Source organism: Typopeltis vanoorti, chromosome 19 (assembly GCF_054136105.1).
Source record: "Typopeltis vanoorti isolate ZY-2024b chromosome 19, IOZ_Tvanoo_1.0, whole genome shotgun sequence".
Classification (NCBI taxonomy): domain Eukaryota; kingdom Metazoa; phylum Arthropoda; class Arachnida; order Uropygi; family Thelyphonidae; genus Typopeltis; species Typopeltis vanoorti.
The window spans coordinates 66,486,461-66,502,104 of record NC_143567.1 but is presented as its reverse complement, the minus strand read 5'-3'; the positions used below and the strand labels follow the sequence as shown (position 1 = coordinate 66,502,104).

The 15,644-nt window shown below is 36.6% G+C and overlaps 1 protein-coding gene and 1 non-coding gene across 2 annotated transcripts in view; one reads left to right on the top strand and one right to left on the bottom strand.

Annotated features, from left to right (window-relative positions):
- LOC150096202 (uncharacterized) overlaps positions 1 to 15,644 on the top strand; it is an 881,296-nt gene that overhangs the window by 336,962 nt on the left and 528,690 nt on the right. Inside the window, exon 11 of the mRNA XM_090409004.1 lies at positions 9,514 to 9,696. Within this exon, the coding sequence (XP_090265130.1) occupies positions 9,514 to 9,696 (183 nt within the window). The remainder of the gene's footprint in view (positions 1 to 9,513; positions 9,697 to 15,644) is intronic.
- Positions 4,618 to 4,691, bottom strand: TRNAI-AAU (transfer RNA isoleucine (anticodon AAU)). The gene has a single exon. It is a non-coding gene; the product is annotated as a tRNA-Ile (tRNA).

Here is a 15,644-nt window from a genome sequence, read left to right as displayed (position 1 = left end):
TGGAACATTGCCATGGCTTGAGAAGTTATAAGGAAAGAATGTCAGTAGTGGGTTTGAATGATCAGGGATTGTTTGAGAGAAGCAGTATCTGATTACATACCAAAGATCAGGAGGATAAACCAACTGGAGTTTATAAGGAAAAAATAATAAAATAAGTTGGAGCAGATAGAAATAGATATGAAGCTGGTGACATGGATAGGGTGTGAGCTGAAAGGTAGACACTAGAGAGTAGTAGAGTGGAATCTAAGAGAATTAAGGAGACTAATAGAGTGTATGATGGTTCTTTATTAGGCCACTACTCTTTAGTTAATTTAATTAATTAATATATAAATTAATGATCTCCCCTTAAATCGTTAATTCTTAATGATTTAAGGGGAGAGCATTAGTTGATAAAGGTAATACAGATATCCTGCAGAATGATTTAAATAAGCTTTTTGAGTTAATGATAATGGTTATCAATTTAATGTTGCAAAATGTAAGATTATGCTCTTCAGAATGAAAAGATTGCATACTCTGTATATCACATTAATACTTGTCAGGAAATTGATGAAGCTAGGTACTTGGGGGTTTATGATTGCAGAGAGCTGAGGTTCAGAGAAAATATAGCAAAAGTTGGCAGAATATGTTAAAAGATTACTTGGAAGTTGAAAGCAGCTAAAGATAGGGAGGTAATTATCCCTCTTGAGTCACTTCTCCCTGGATCACCAAGATCCAGGGAGAAGTGACCAAACTCGTGACAAGTCTGTGGAATGCTCCCTATGATTTGGCCACATCCTAACCTCTGTGCACAGATTTTGTCAATTATGTTTCTTGGGGATCAGGACTTGGTGCAGATAATCCGAGGAGAAGTGACCAAGCTGGTGACAAGTCTGTGGAATGCTCCCTATGGAGATAAATTGAATATATATGGGTTGGAAAGTTTTTCTGATTGATGGAAAAGAGAGAATGTGGTAGAGACTTATAAGTTATACAGGGGTTTTATATGATTAAAACAAAAGAAAATTTTCAACACATAATGAAATAAAGTGACAGTGGAATACTCTTTAATTTTTATATCAATGATAGAGTGAAATATTTAAGGGGGAGGGATATTCAATTATTTGCTGATGATGCTGATGACTAGGTAGGGGAATAATTGATAAAGGTCATGTAGATGTCCTGAGGATGATTTAAATAAATTGACATTGTGGGAAAAGGATAATGATTGCCAATTTACTGTTGCAAAATGTAGTGTTATGGACTTTGGTTAAAAAGGCTACATACTGTGTATCACATTGATGGGACTGGGTTGCAGGAAATTGATGAGGCTAGGGACTTGGGGATAATGGTGGACAGAGAACTGAAGTTCAGGAGGCATATTTACTTTTTTGCCATTAGAGGGAAAATAGTTCAGTCTCCTGTGATGTACTGTCTGCAAAAAAAGATAAGTTTCAATGTTAATTTTTATCAAGATATTATAACTTTAATGCAGTTTTAGCATAAATTTAATCTAATTTGGTTGTGAGTGAGTGTTTTTTGTTTCTGTATCATAGTTAATCAATTTGAATCTTAGCAAGAATAACAGTTAACAGAAGCAAAAATGGCAGTAAGAACAATGTCATCTAGGTGCAAAATTGAGTAGGTTGAATAATGTGATTTTACCAATACGTTCATTGCTGGTAGTGTAATATGCATGCAGGAATTAATGTGGCAGATGTGTTTGTGGAGAGATTAAACGAGACGTGATCTAGTATCACACTTTCTACAGAAAGTGTGACATGTTAATGGATTATAGTGATTTGAATGAAAGCTGAGAACTAGAAAGGAAGAATATCAGTTTTAAGGCAAGAGACAGTGATGAATCCAAGACTAAGAATGATAGCAAGAAGAGTGAGCCTGAGAATATAAGTGTGGAGTATGTGATTGTGAATACAGAAAGATTTAAAAAAGAAAAACTGGACATAATTATGGAAGCAGAAGTGTGCCTGACCGAGGGAGCAATTGCTGGAATGTAAGAGTTGAAGGATGAAATGATTAAGCTGAGAAATGAAATGAAGCATATACAGAATGAAACTAAATCTATGCTGGATATGAACGGAAGAGCACAAAAGAATAAAATGAAAGATATTGGAAAGAAAGAAGTAAAAAATGAGTCAAGAATAGTACTGTACGGAGATTCCATCATAAAAGGTGTGGTGGATGAGAGAATTGTACAAGACATGTTTTCCAAGAGGGAGAATGAACAGAGTGATTTGAGGCAGGCACTCGATATGAGAAGTAAGCATGCAAGGGAATTAGTGATTTTGGTTGAATGATTTGGTTGGGCATAGTGAGAATGGGAGATTGGATATCAGGAGATTATTGAGGAGTGTGAAAGACAACAGTGTGGTAGGAAGGATAGTTTGTGTCTTGCCCAGATATGAGAATGATGATTTGCTGTGGAGAGCAAAGATCTTGATGGAATGTTAGTGGAAATGTATGAAAAAAAGGAGTGCAGCTGTGAATGTGTGGGACCAGTTTTAGGAACTGTATAAGAGCAATGGACTGAATGGGTTTTGGAGTAGATGAAAGTTCCACTTGGTTAGACTATAAAAAATTTAGTTTAATCCTTTATCCAAGTGTAAGCAAACAAAGTTTGTGCCTGAAGTATCTTCAAGACTGAGACAACTCGTGGTAAAGGTGGACTAAGCTCTCATCATTTGCCTTAGTATCTCCCATAATGCAAACCACATCTCCTTGCAGACATGTATAATGCTATGCATTAAGGGAATGATCACTACCCAGACCAGTTTCAACCTTTATTGGGACCAGACCCAAAGGTGGTGATACTAAGGTAGAAAAAATGGAGAAGTCATATTTACCTATAGAGTTGCCAGAAGGTGTCTCACCTTATTATTAAATTACTCTGGATTTAGAGAAAGATGTTGAAAGTTTTTTTCATTTGGTTAGACTATAATAAATTTAGATTAATCCTATATTCAAGTGTAAGCAAACAAAGTTTGCACCTGAAGTATCTTCAGGATATCACCACCTCTGGGTCTGGCTCCTGCTGACGAGACCTCAATAAAGGTCAAAACCAGTCTGGGTAGTGGCCCTTCCCTTAATGCATAGCATTATACATGTCTGCAAGGAGATGTGCTTTGTGTTATGAGAGATACTAAGACGAGTGATGAGAGCTTAGTTCACCTTTACCATGAGTTGCCTCAGCCCTGATGATACTTCAGGTGCAAACTTTGTTTGCTTACACTTGGAGAAAGGATTAAACTAAATTTATTATAGGGTTTTGGAGTCATTTGGGAATGTTGCCACTAGAAGGAAGTGTAATGAGTGATGCAAACAAGGTATCAGTGGAAGTCAAAGATGATGTGAATGAGCAGGAGAGTGGACTAGGTGAGACTGAGGTGGTTGTGAATGGAGAAGAGGATCTGACAACAGGAAAACAATTAGGACAGGGAAGTAGGTTGGATCAGGAGGGTCAGGATGAGATGGTGTAAGGAGAGTGGATTCTGAAAGTAATGAATGCAAGTATGTGGATGGTCGGTGCAGGAATGGAATAGAATGAGCAGGAATAGATGGGGGGGGGGTGAGTCTGGGCAAAAGATGAGCAGACAGGAGCAGGTAAGGAGATATCAAAAATGGGGGAAGGAGCATGAAAAGGGCTAGTTATAGACCAAGAAATGAACTGTTATGCTTATTTATGAATGCCCGAAGTGTCAGAAATAAGGGAGATGAAATTGTTGCATTGATTGAGTTTATGTGCCTGAAAATAGTTGGAATAAATGAAACATGGTTGGATGAGAATGACATCTTGAAGGGAATACAAATGGAGAGAGAGAGAGATATGGTGTTTTTCATGCAAATAGGAAAGGCAAGAAGGGTGGAGGAATGCTGCCTATGATAGCATGGGAATTATGTCTGCACAAGGATGAGATACAAGGTGAATAAAGTTGCAGGAGTTTTGAAATAGTATAGTGTGAAGTGTAGGTTGATAGAATGAGATATTTGGTGGGGTGTTGCTACAGGCTAGGGAATGTAGAAGATGGAAATGAAGAAATGTATAGGAAACTTGGCTTAATGATAAGAAAAGGGTTATCATTATGGGTGATATCAACTACAGCAATATTCATTGGAATGAAAAGATAGATTAGGGAATAAGGAGAATGAATTTCTTGAGTTCATAAAGGACAACAATCTTTGGCAGTATGTAACAAAGGGCACACACGAAGTTAAGTCTTTGATCTGGTTATATCATTGGAGGATGTGATTGTTAATGGAGTGTCTATTCTTCCACCTTTTGGCAAGAGTGCAACCCATGAAATCATCTTGCAGCCAGTTACATGAGAACCTCTGTAAAAGAGGTATACATATTATTATTATTATTATTATTATTATTATTTGACACCTCCAGGGAATCCAAGGACTCATCGAGGGAGGGAACCTGCTCTACAGCTGTATCCACCATTCAATCCACCAAATGACCTCAACTACACCAATGCCATCTACCGCTGACCACCACTACTGGTATTTCCACAGACAATCATAAACATCCATGCCCATGGCAGGATTCGAACCCGCAGCCTTTTGGCTGGAGAGCGGATACACTAACCACTCGGCCAGCCAGGCTGGCAAAAGTTATCATGGCCCGTGTGGGGATCGAGCCCACGACCTTTGCGTTATTAGCGCGACACTCTAACCAGCTGAGCTAATGGGCCACCTTATTGAACTACAAGGCTGGTGATTATAAAAAGCTTAGGAGATAACTGGGAACTATAGTGTGGAAAGAGGTGTTGAATGGGAAGAATATAGATGCTGCATGGGCATTGATCAAGAGATAATTAACAACAGGAATGTCTGAGCATATTCTAAAGATGAAAAGACTAAACAAGGTAGGAATAAAATGGATGAATGAAGAGACTGAGTGTGAAATCTGAAAGAAGAAGGTGCTGTGGAGGCAACACAACATAAGCATTGGTAATGATCAGTTGCATGAAGAGTACAAAGATCAGTCCAAGAAGGTAACTCAATTGGTAAAGCAGCAAAAAAGTGCAGTATGAGAAGAAATTAGCCAATTAAGCTAAGAAAAATTCTAGCAAGTTCTTTCGATATGCATGAGTAAATAAGTATTGGAGGATGATGTCAGAGACCTGTCTAAAAATCTGGAAGGATGGATCTATCATCATGGGAACAATGTTGAGGATTTTGGATAGAGTTGTTTTTCCAACAGCGACTTATGGATGTGAGACTTGGAACCTAAAGAAGTCAGATAAGAAAGAGATATCTGCTTTTGAGATGTGGTGTTACAGAAGGCTGTTGAGGATATCATATATTGTACAAATGAATGGGTGTTAGAAAAGATCAGTAGAACTTTAAGGCTCCTTAAGGTTAAAATATTTTGGACACATTGAAAGGATGGAAGAGGGACCTCTCGGAACATAATAGAAGGTAAAGTTCCTAGAAAAAGAAGAGGTAGACCATCAATGAGATGGATGGATGGCGTGTGTGTGAAGTGACTGATCTTCAGAGAGTTGAGGCCTCCAGAAAAGCAAACAACAGGACTACATGGTGAGGCCTGGTGTGGCACATCACTGAGCATTGGAGTGTCCATACAGCATCTGTAGATGCCCAGTGAACATAGAGAGATTGGATGATGCTAGTTGATGACACTGGCAGATTGGTAACCAGTACAGAGGATATAGTGAATTATTCAGTGATCAGTTTATCCGAGTATTTCATAAGGAGAAGCTGGAGCATAGAGGACATGGTGGAGGTGGGGGATGATGGTGAATGAGTAGGAGGTATATGAAGAATTAAGTAACCTTGATATTAATAAGGCCTCATTAATAATTAATTAATGAGTGAATGATCTATGGAATTAAAATCACTTGTGGCACAACTATTTAACATGAATCTTACAACAGGGCAAGTCCCAAAGGAATGGAGGGTGGGAAAAATTGTTCCACTTCACAAAAGGAGGGTGGAGGATAACACTAAGTCTACAAATTACAGGCCAATCTGTGTGTCTAGGGTTATTATTAAGGTATTAGAAAAGTTGGTGAGGACTAGGATTCAGAAGTGGGTTGATAATAGCAGTATTCTTTATAATGGTCAGCATGGCTTTGTTAGGGAGAGATCATGTTTCAGTAGTCTGCTTACACATTACAGCAAGGTGACAAATTCACTTGATAAAGGGGATGCATATATGATGGTGTACTTGGATTTTTCAAAGGCCTTTGATAGACTGCCACATGACAAGCTGGTATCTAAACTGTAACAAATGGGATTAGATAACAGACTAGTAAGTTTTTTTTATATAAAGAAACTTGTGGAATATTCATAACTATAAATTCACACGTATACTGCAGTAATTAACTTTTTAATGATATGTAAATATTTTGTTTAAGTATCGTAAGACATCATCAGTACAGTTATAAACAACAATAGGAATTATATAATGTGCATGCTTACATTGGAGTCCCTCAATGTATACAGTAGTGTGTTTAAGGACTAATACTATTGGGTTGTAATTAAATTAAATTAAATTAAAATTGATAAATTTATTTTATACAGTTGAGGATAACAATTTCTTTCCCAAACTTTTGAGATAGTGAGACAATCATTACAGTTAAGATTGGGTTTGTGCCATAAGGCTTCAGCACTTTCTTTATACAAATGCTCATGTTTATATATGGATCAATGTACTAGCTTGGTGTGTGTGTTGCCATTGGATCCTGTGGTTGGCATTTTCAACTCCACGTTGTGCAAGACCAGATTTGTGGGGTTTGATAAGACGGACGTGGTGTTGATGTTCAGAGATACATTTATTTACAGATCTTCCTATTTGTCCATAGTAAGACAAGTTAGAAGAACATCGCACTTCATATGTGCCAGGTAACATCAGTGGTGAGAGTTTGTCTTTTGGAGATGGTAACAAATTGTGAATTTGGTTTATTGGTTTATAGGTAGCAGCAAGTTTGTATTTCTTCAAAATTTTTGACAAACGTTCAGAGATGCCTTTGATATATGGTATAGGAGTCCTATGGGCTTCTTCTTGTCTAGGTTGATGTTTTGGAGGGTGGCTAATAATTTTTTGAGTTGTTATTGGATTAAATCCATTTAGTGAGGCTGTATCTTTAATAATTTCCAATTCTTGTTTTAAATATTCTTCAGAGGAACAAAATTCATGTGCTCTGGATACCAAAGATTTTATGATGCCGTTTTTGAGATGGATGGTGAGCCAGTTTATTGTGGATATAATGATCTGAAATAGGTGGTTTTGGACAGATTGAGGATAGATTGAGGGAATGCAATCTACAGAGCCTTGTGGATAGAAGAAGAAAAAAAAGAGGGGATATGATTGAGATATATAAGTTGGTGGCGGGGTTGTTACCAGATTAATGTGGAAATGTTTCAAAGAGTAGATGGAGGCAAGGATAGAACTAGAGGCTGTCCATGGACGCTTTATAAGAAAGGTGTGAACAGGATAGTGAGAAGCAGGTTCTTTGCATGGAGAGTGATTGTGAGTGGAATGCATTGCCTGAAAGTATGGTAAGTGCAGAAACTGTGAATGGTTCTATGATCTTTTGGCATGATTGAGTATAGACCTCCTGCAGTTGAGTCCTTTTACTTCATGGAGGTCAGTTGTTAATAATAATAATAATAATAATAATAATAATAATAATAATGCACAAATTGATAAAATCACTCAAAGAATTTATTGGATGTTGAAAAACATGCTAAGAAGTACAAATAGGGAAATTATTATCCCTCATTATAAGGCTATGATTCAGCTGCATCTTGACTACTGTGCAGTGATGTAGTCACCTGGGTTTCTTGGGGATCAGAAGGTGGTAGAGAGGATTCAGAGACGAGTGACTAAGCTGGTGACAGGTCCAATATCAAATGTAAGCAAGTTTCTCCTTTTCCGACCCACAACCCATACATAATACTAGCATGCAATAGGGTGATTAACCAACCTTTTATATATAGGCTCAACATGAAAAAAAAAAAAAAAAAAGATGAATTAATGGAGCCATACTTGTCAAGGTTCTGGAAATATGTCACTACAGATGCCATGATTCCAAACAACTGTTTTCTATCAGAAAAACTATATAAAGAACATTGTAAACCTTAGTTTCATTGACTGAATTTAAACTCCCAACATTAATGCTAGCTTTGTATTTCACACTTGCAACATCAGGTGTGAAATAGTTGATGAAACAAAGACACATCATTCTGGTTTCCTTGTTGTGACATTTCTGTATCATTTGCATTGAAGGCAGCCATGAGATTTGGTTAAAAATTTTGCAAGAATTAAAGTTTTTATAGTGTAATCCTGTAAATCTTTTCATTATAAAAGTATTTTTCATGCTGTTCCATTCTGTGTTTGGATAAATTAGGGCCATTACTGTTTAACTTGTATATTAATGATATTGGCGAACATTTGGATGGAGATATTCAGTTGTTTGCAGATGATGCAAAGTTGGGATGAACCATGAAATGTAGAGAAGATGTTGTGGCCTTACAAGAAGACTTGAATAAATTGAGTGATTGGGCACAGGTATGGGGGTGCGAGTTCAATGTTGCAAAATGTAAGGTTTTAAAATTTGGGAAACAAAGATGGGATGCAGAATTTATGCTTGGTGAGGATATATTGTTGGAGGTGGAGGAAATAAGAGATCTGAGGGTGATAGTGGATAAGGATCTGAACTTTAGGGGATACATAGCCAAAATTGTGAAGACAACACAAAGGCTTCTGGAAACGATGCGGAGGACACTGACTTGTAGAAGTAGGGAGATTCTTGTTCCATTGTATAGGGCTTTGATTAGGCCACACATGGACTATTGTGCTCAGATTTGGTCACCTGGTTTTCAGAAGGACGAAGAGATGTTGGAAAGGGTCCAGAGGTGATTGACTAAGGTAGTTTCTAACCTCTGGAATGTCGAATATGAGGAAAGATTGAGAAGATACAATTTGCTGAGTCTGGTGGACAGGAGGAAGAGGAGAGATATGATGGAGACCTACAAGTTAATAAGAGGTTGTTATGGGATTAATGCTGGAGAGGTTCTACAGAAAATAGTGGGAGATCAGGGGAGAACTGGAGGTCATCCCTGGAAAATGTATAAAGAGGTTGTGAGGGAAGTGAGAAGCAGTTTTTTTTCTTGCAGAGTTGTGAATGATTGGAATGCCTTGCCTGAGAGTGTGGTGTCTGCAGAGAATTTGAGTGTGTTTAAAGCACGGTATGGTGAGCTGTGTGTATGATAAAAGGACCTCCCAGATGAGTGACTCCATGGGGATCTTTGGTAATAATAATAATAATAATAATAATAAATCTTTCTTTCTACAGGCACAGAAGCTGGCTATAACATTTGGCTGAAAAATAAAATATTCCATTAATGTCTTTCCTTATAATGTCTGAAACTTGTATATTAATTTTTGTATTTTTTTTAAATGTGCATAATTGCAAATGTAAATTTTTTACTTATGTATGTATTCAACTATATAAGTTTGGCCCCCTTTCTTTCTTTTTTTTAAAGATAATAGTGAAAGTGATACAAGTCTAAAAGTATTAAGTGAACTTGAACACATCGATGATGAAGCAGATGATCACAACATTCCAATTGTTAAAAGTGAAAGTATTGCAATAGCTGAATCATATGGACTTACCACTTGGCCCAATTTGGCATACTTTGAAAATGGAGTTCCAAATATTTACTCAGGTAAATTCTACAATTTTTTAATATTTTAGGAAATCTCAGAATTTTAAATTTCAGTCAGTGAACAATTTACAAATCCATGATCATTAACAGTACTTTGGAGAATAAAACTGATAAGACTATTATTGTACATATAAAATATAGTTTTTAGTTAGGAGAATCTTTTTTGCATAAGATCTTAATGATAGAGATAATTATATACATACATGGGAAGAAAGTTGTAGGAAAAAGAGGACAGAACATACTGAAGATGTATTGTGATAGCTCTTGCATTAATATATTTTTTCACATTGATATGGTAACCTAATCTCATTAACTTTCTGTATTTTTTTAATGTTGACTCCACACATGAGAGATCATGACCTATAACACAACAATGCTGTGTGTAGAAAATTAACAAATTTCTTGAAAAGCTGGGGTTATATTCATTGGGAAAAACAGTATAGCAAGGATGTTCCAAAGAACCAATACTTTCATGGAGCATTGCTCATGAAAGTACCTATATAAGCATCAAACTATAGTCCTATTTGTGTGTCAGGTGTAAGTTGTTGAAGAAGCTTGTGAGAACTAGGATCTAGAATTGGGTTGAAAACAACGGTATTATTTTTGATGGATAGCATGGATTTGCTAAAGGGTGGGCTTGTTTTAATAATCTACTTACTTATTACAATAAGGTGACTGCTTCATAGACAGAGGAGAAGGATACACAGTAATATACTTAAATTTTGCAAAGGCTTTTGATAGATTACCGCATGATAAGTTGATAGTCAAACTGGAGTTAATGGGGTTGAATATTGGAGACTGGCTATCTGATAGGTATCGACAAGTTGCGTATGGGGGAGCAATAAGGAAAAGGAAAGTCACCAGTGGTGTGCCTCAGGTGTCTGTTTTAGGGCCATTACTGTTTATCTTGTATATTAATGATATTGGTGAACATTTGGATGGAGATATTCAGTTGTTTGCAGATGATGCAAAGTTGGGAGGAACCATGAAGTATAGAGAAGATGTTGTGGCCTTACAAGAAAACTTGAATAAATTGAGTGATTGGGCATGGGAATTGGGGTGCGAGTTCAATGTTGCAAAATGTAAGGTTTTAAATTTTGGGAAACAAAGATGGGAAGCAGAATTTATGCTTGGAGAATATATATTGTTTGTCTGAGGTGGAGGAAATAAGAGATATCTGGGTGTGATAGTGGATAAGGATTTGAAATTTAGGGGACACATTGCCAAAATTGTGAAGACAACTCAAAGGATTCTGGTAATGATGCAGAGGACACTCACTTGTATAAGTAAGGAGATCCTTGTTCCATTGTATAGGGCTTTGATTAGGCCACACATGGACTATTGTGCCCAGATTTGGTCACCTGGTTTTCAGAAGGACGAAGAGATGTTGGAAAGGGTCCAGAGGCAACTAACTAAGATAGTTTCTAACCTCTGGAATGTCAAATATGAAGAAAGATTGAGAGGATGAAATTTGCAAAGTCTGGTGGACAGGAGGAAAGGGGGGGGAGATATGATAGAGACCTACAAGTTAGTAAGCTGTTATAGGATCAATGTTGGAGTGGTTCTACAGAAAACAGTGGGAGATGAGGAGAGAACCAGAGGTCATCCCTGGAAACTGTATAAAGAGGGTGTGAGAGGCAGGTTTTATTCGTGCAGAGTTGTGAATGATTGGAATGCCTTGCCTGAGAGTGTGGTGTCTGCAGAGAATTTGAGTATGTTTAAAGCATGGTATAATGAGCTGTGTGTATGATAAAAGGACCTCCTTGCCATGAGATCGGGGTAATAATAATAATATAATAATAATAAGAAGAAGCATAATTCAGAAACAGCACTTCCGAGAACATGACGGAGAGAGATCATTTGTTAGGTAGATTGTATTCTTCTGTATGCAGCCAAGAATTTTTAAAGAGATTTCTGGATGAATCATTACTAAAGGGTTAAGAGTTAAGGAGGAGAGAAATAGTGTGGACAAAAAAAAAGTTTTTTAGAGACTGTGGAATTTATGGATGTAATATGTTTATGCCAGAATAAGTTGGACATGAAAGTTAGCCCAAGAAAGGAAAACTGATCTTGAAAGGATATTCAAACATTGTTCAAAGTAAGAGAGAGCAAAGTGGGATATTTCCTGCAGGTAATAAGACAGGACTCTATTTTAATAGCATTGAAGTTCCCTGGGTTGTCTTCATTCCACTCGAGAATAGCAAGGTGAACAGTGTGACAGTAATTATGGAAGCTCTCTAAGGTTCAGTCGCAGTCATGTTCTACTGGGTTTCTTGAATGAAGAAAAGGAATGGAGAGTACTGTTACCAGCAAAATCTATGAATAGGATTTGAAGTTAGAGAAAGAACATCATTGATGTAAAGGACACTGGTGAAAGTATAGAATCCTGTGGTACTCCAGCATTGATAAAGAAATTTGCCAGTAAGTCTCCAAGGTTTGATTATTATTTGAAATCTTTCATTATTTTTCCAATAATGTTTTTATATTCAAGTTCAAAGTTTATCCCTGAATAATATTGAAAGTTTATTTTTCACTTGGTTAGAGTATAATAAATTTAGTTTAATCCTTTATCCAAGTGTGAGCAAACAAAGTTTGTGCCTGAAAGTATCTTCAGGACTGGGGTTAGGTGGTACAACACCAGGACAATCCTTGCAATGTTTGCTCACACTTGGATAAAGGATTAAACTAAATTTATTATACTCTAACGAAGTGAAAAATAAACTTTCAACATCTTTCTCTAAATCCAGAGTAATTTATTAAAAAAGGGTGGCATACCATTTGGCAACTCCTATAGGTAGAGATGACCTGCTAATGCTTCTGCCTGGTATCTCCACTTGGGCCTGGCTCCCACTGAAGAGACCTCAATAAAGGTCAAAACTAGTCTGGGTTGTGGCCCTTCCCTTAATGCATAACATTAGACATATCCGCAAGGAGATGTGTTTTACATTATGGGAGATACTGAGATAGGAGTGTTAGTAGCTTGCTCCACCTTTGCAAGGATTGCCGTGGTGTTGTACCACCTTACCCCAGTCCTGAAGATACTTTCAGGCACAAACTTTGTTTGCTCACACTTGGATAAAGGATTAAACTAAATTTATTATATCCCTGAATAATGTTAATGATAAAAAGTCATCATTAACACCATTTTCCAATGTTGGAAAATGGTGTTAATGATGACTTTTTATCATTAACGATGACTTGTTAATGTTAATGATGTTAATGATGACTAGTCCATGTCCTGAAGAGAAATCTAGTATACTTACCATTATTATTAGCTTTACTATTTTCTCAAAATTTTACCAACACATTTCAGTATATCTAGTATTAATGTCCTAATTTGTTCTTTAGATCTTCAGCAAGGAACAGCTTTTCCTTTCTCTTTATATCAGCTAGAAATATTTATAACAACTTGAAAAATTTCTCCATATCTTTCTTAGTAAAACCTTCTGTTGGACAATAGGCAGAAGTCTCATTGACTTTTTTTTAATATTTTTTATTTTAATATGTTGTTCTCACAACACAAAAGGTAATTGTAAACCTATAGTACATGTACTGTAAGTGGGCTAAGAATTTTTTTTTGCTATTTTTATAAATTTTTGAATATATATTTTTTTTTGTAAATTTGTTTATTTATTTTTTACATATCCTGGAAACTCTGCTCTAGAGATCAAACATGAAACTTTTTCAAGACATTTCAGGCCTCCAATAAGCAGGGAGGTGGTCTCACACCAGGCAATGAAATTCATCTCCCACATAAAATGTTTGCCAATGTTACTCGACTTGAATTGCCTATCATTCACAGTGATTATATTTGTGTTTAATATTATAGTTGCTCCTTCCTTTCCCTGATTGTTATTACCTGAATAAACACCTTTCATACTTGTATTTCTTATTTAGAAGAATCTTACTTGGTTTTGTGTTCATTGTTTCAGTAACACAATGTCTACCTGGTATTTCTCTAATTATTTTGCTAGTTTCACTTCTTTTCCTTTGAAACTTCTTATGTTGTGGTACCTATACTGAATTTTTCTGATGTTGAGTTGAAATTTGTTCAAGTTGTTGACTTCACATTTCCTTTAGTTCCTTCACAAAAACCATAGGGGGCCTTATTTATCCTGGCCAACAAGAAATTCCTTCATGTTGTACCATTATTTGCTGTAAGGCAGTAACAATACAATTTGTCAACAACATCATCTAGGCAGGTACCTACTAAAAGGTTGCACCAAGAGAAGATGAAGATAGAAAATTAAGTCAGAAGGCTTTGTCAGTTCTCTGTATTCCATAAAATAAAATTAGATCTCTACCCAGTTATCTAGATTTGAACAATAAGTGATTCCTCGACAGAACAATTCCCATGAAAATACTGTAGAATAAGTGTAAATAAGAAACATTTATGTTTCGGCTTGAGCGAGTCTATGATTAGAGTCATTAGTTAATTGATCTCTGATTACTAGTTAACATCGCTTGTTACCTCTCTCTCTCTCTCTCTCTCTTGTGCCACTAATATTCCTGCAGTATCAACTGGCCATTATTTTTCCTTCACTATTGCATAAACAATCTATCAAACAACTCTTTTAACAAAGGGCAATTTATTATTATTATTATTATTATTATTATTATTATTAAAATCTGAACTCCATGTAATCAGACACTAATCGTCAGTGGTACACACTATCACACACAAAGCTCATCCAATTATGCCTTTAACTGATTCAGTGTGTTCACATTCACAACACCCTCAGATAATACATTCCACTCACCAACTACTCCCCATGCATAGAACTTGCTCCTCACTCCTGTGCTCACACCTTCTTTATACAGTTTACAGGGATGACCTCTTGTTCTATTCTCCTCTCCTATTCTATGAAATCTCTCTTCCATGTCAACCTGATAACAACCTCTGACTAACTTATATCTCTCAATCATATCTCTGCTCTTCCTCCTCACAAATCTTTGTAATTTACATTCTCTCAATCTGTCCTCTTACCCAACATTCCAAATACCACTGACCACCTTTGTGAATCTTCTCTGAACCCTTACTAATATATCCTTGTCACCATGAAAACTCAGTGACCAAATCTGTACACAGTAATCCATATGAGGTCTGATCAAGTCCTTATACAATGGCATCATAACTGCTTTATTTCTGCATGTCAGGGTCCTCTGCATCATTGCCATTATCTGATGTGATGACTTCACAACTTGCGCAATGTAGCTTCTGAATTTCAGGTCCTTGTCCACCACTACTCCCAGATCTCTCATCTCCTCTGCCATTTCTCCACTGAGTTTATTCTCAGCATCCCATTGTTACTTATCAAATTTCAAAACCTTACACTATGCAACATTGAACTGACCTTTCCATTTACCTGCTTATTCATGCAGTCTATTCAAATCCTCCTGTAAGGCCATAACATCTGATCAACTCTGCATTGCTCTTCCCAATTTTGCATTATCTGCATACAGCTGCATATCACCAGTTAAACCCAACCCCAATATCATTAATATATAAATTGAACAACAATGGCCCCAATACAGGCCCGTGCGACACACCACTAGTGACCCTCCTCCTGTTGGACTCTGCCCATATACAACTTTTTGATTCCTATCTGACAGCCAGTCATCGATCCAACTCACTAGTCTGTTATCCAATCCCATTTCTTTCAGTTTATTTTCAGCTTGCAGTGTGACAGTCTATCAAAAACTTTTTCAAAATCTTAGTATACAACTGTATATGCATCTCTCTTGTCCAAGACATTTGTCACCTTGTTATAGTACATAAGTAAGTTGGTAAAACATGATCTCCCTTTCACAAACCCATGCTGACAGCTACTGAGAATCCTGCTGTTACCAAACCAATTCTGTATCCTAGTTCTCACCAATCTCTCCAGTACTAACTACTATTTCAGATATAGAGATTTGCCTACAAATTGTATCTCTTACCGCTAAAG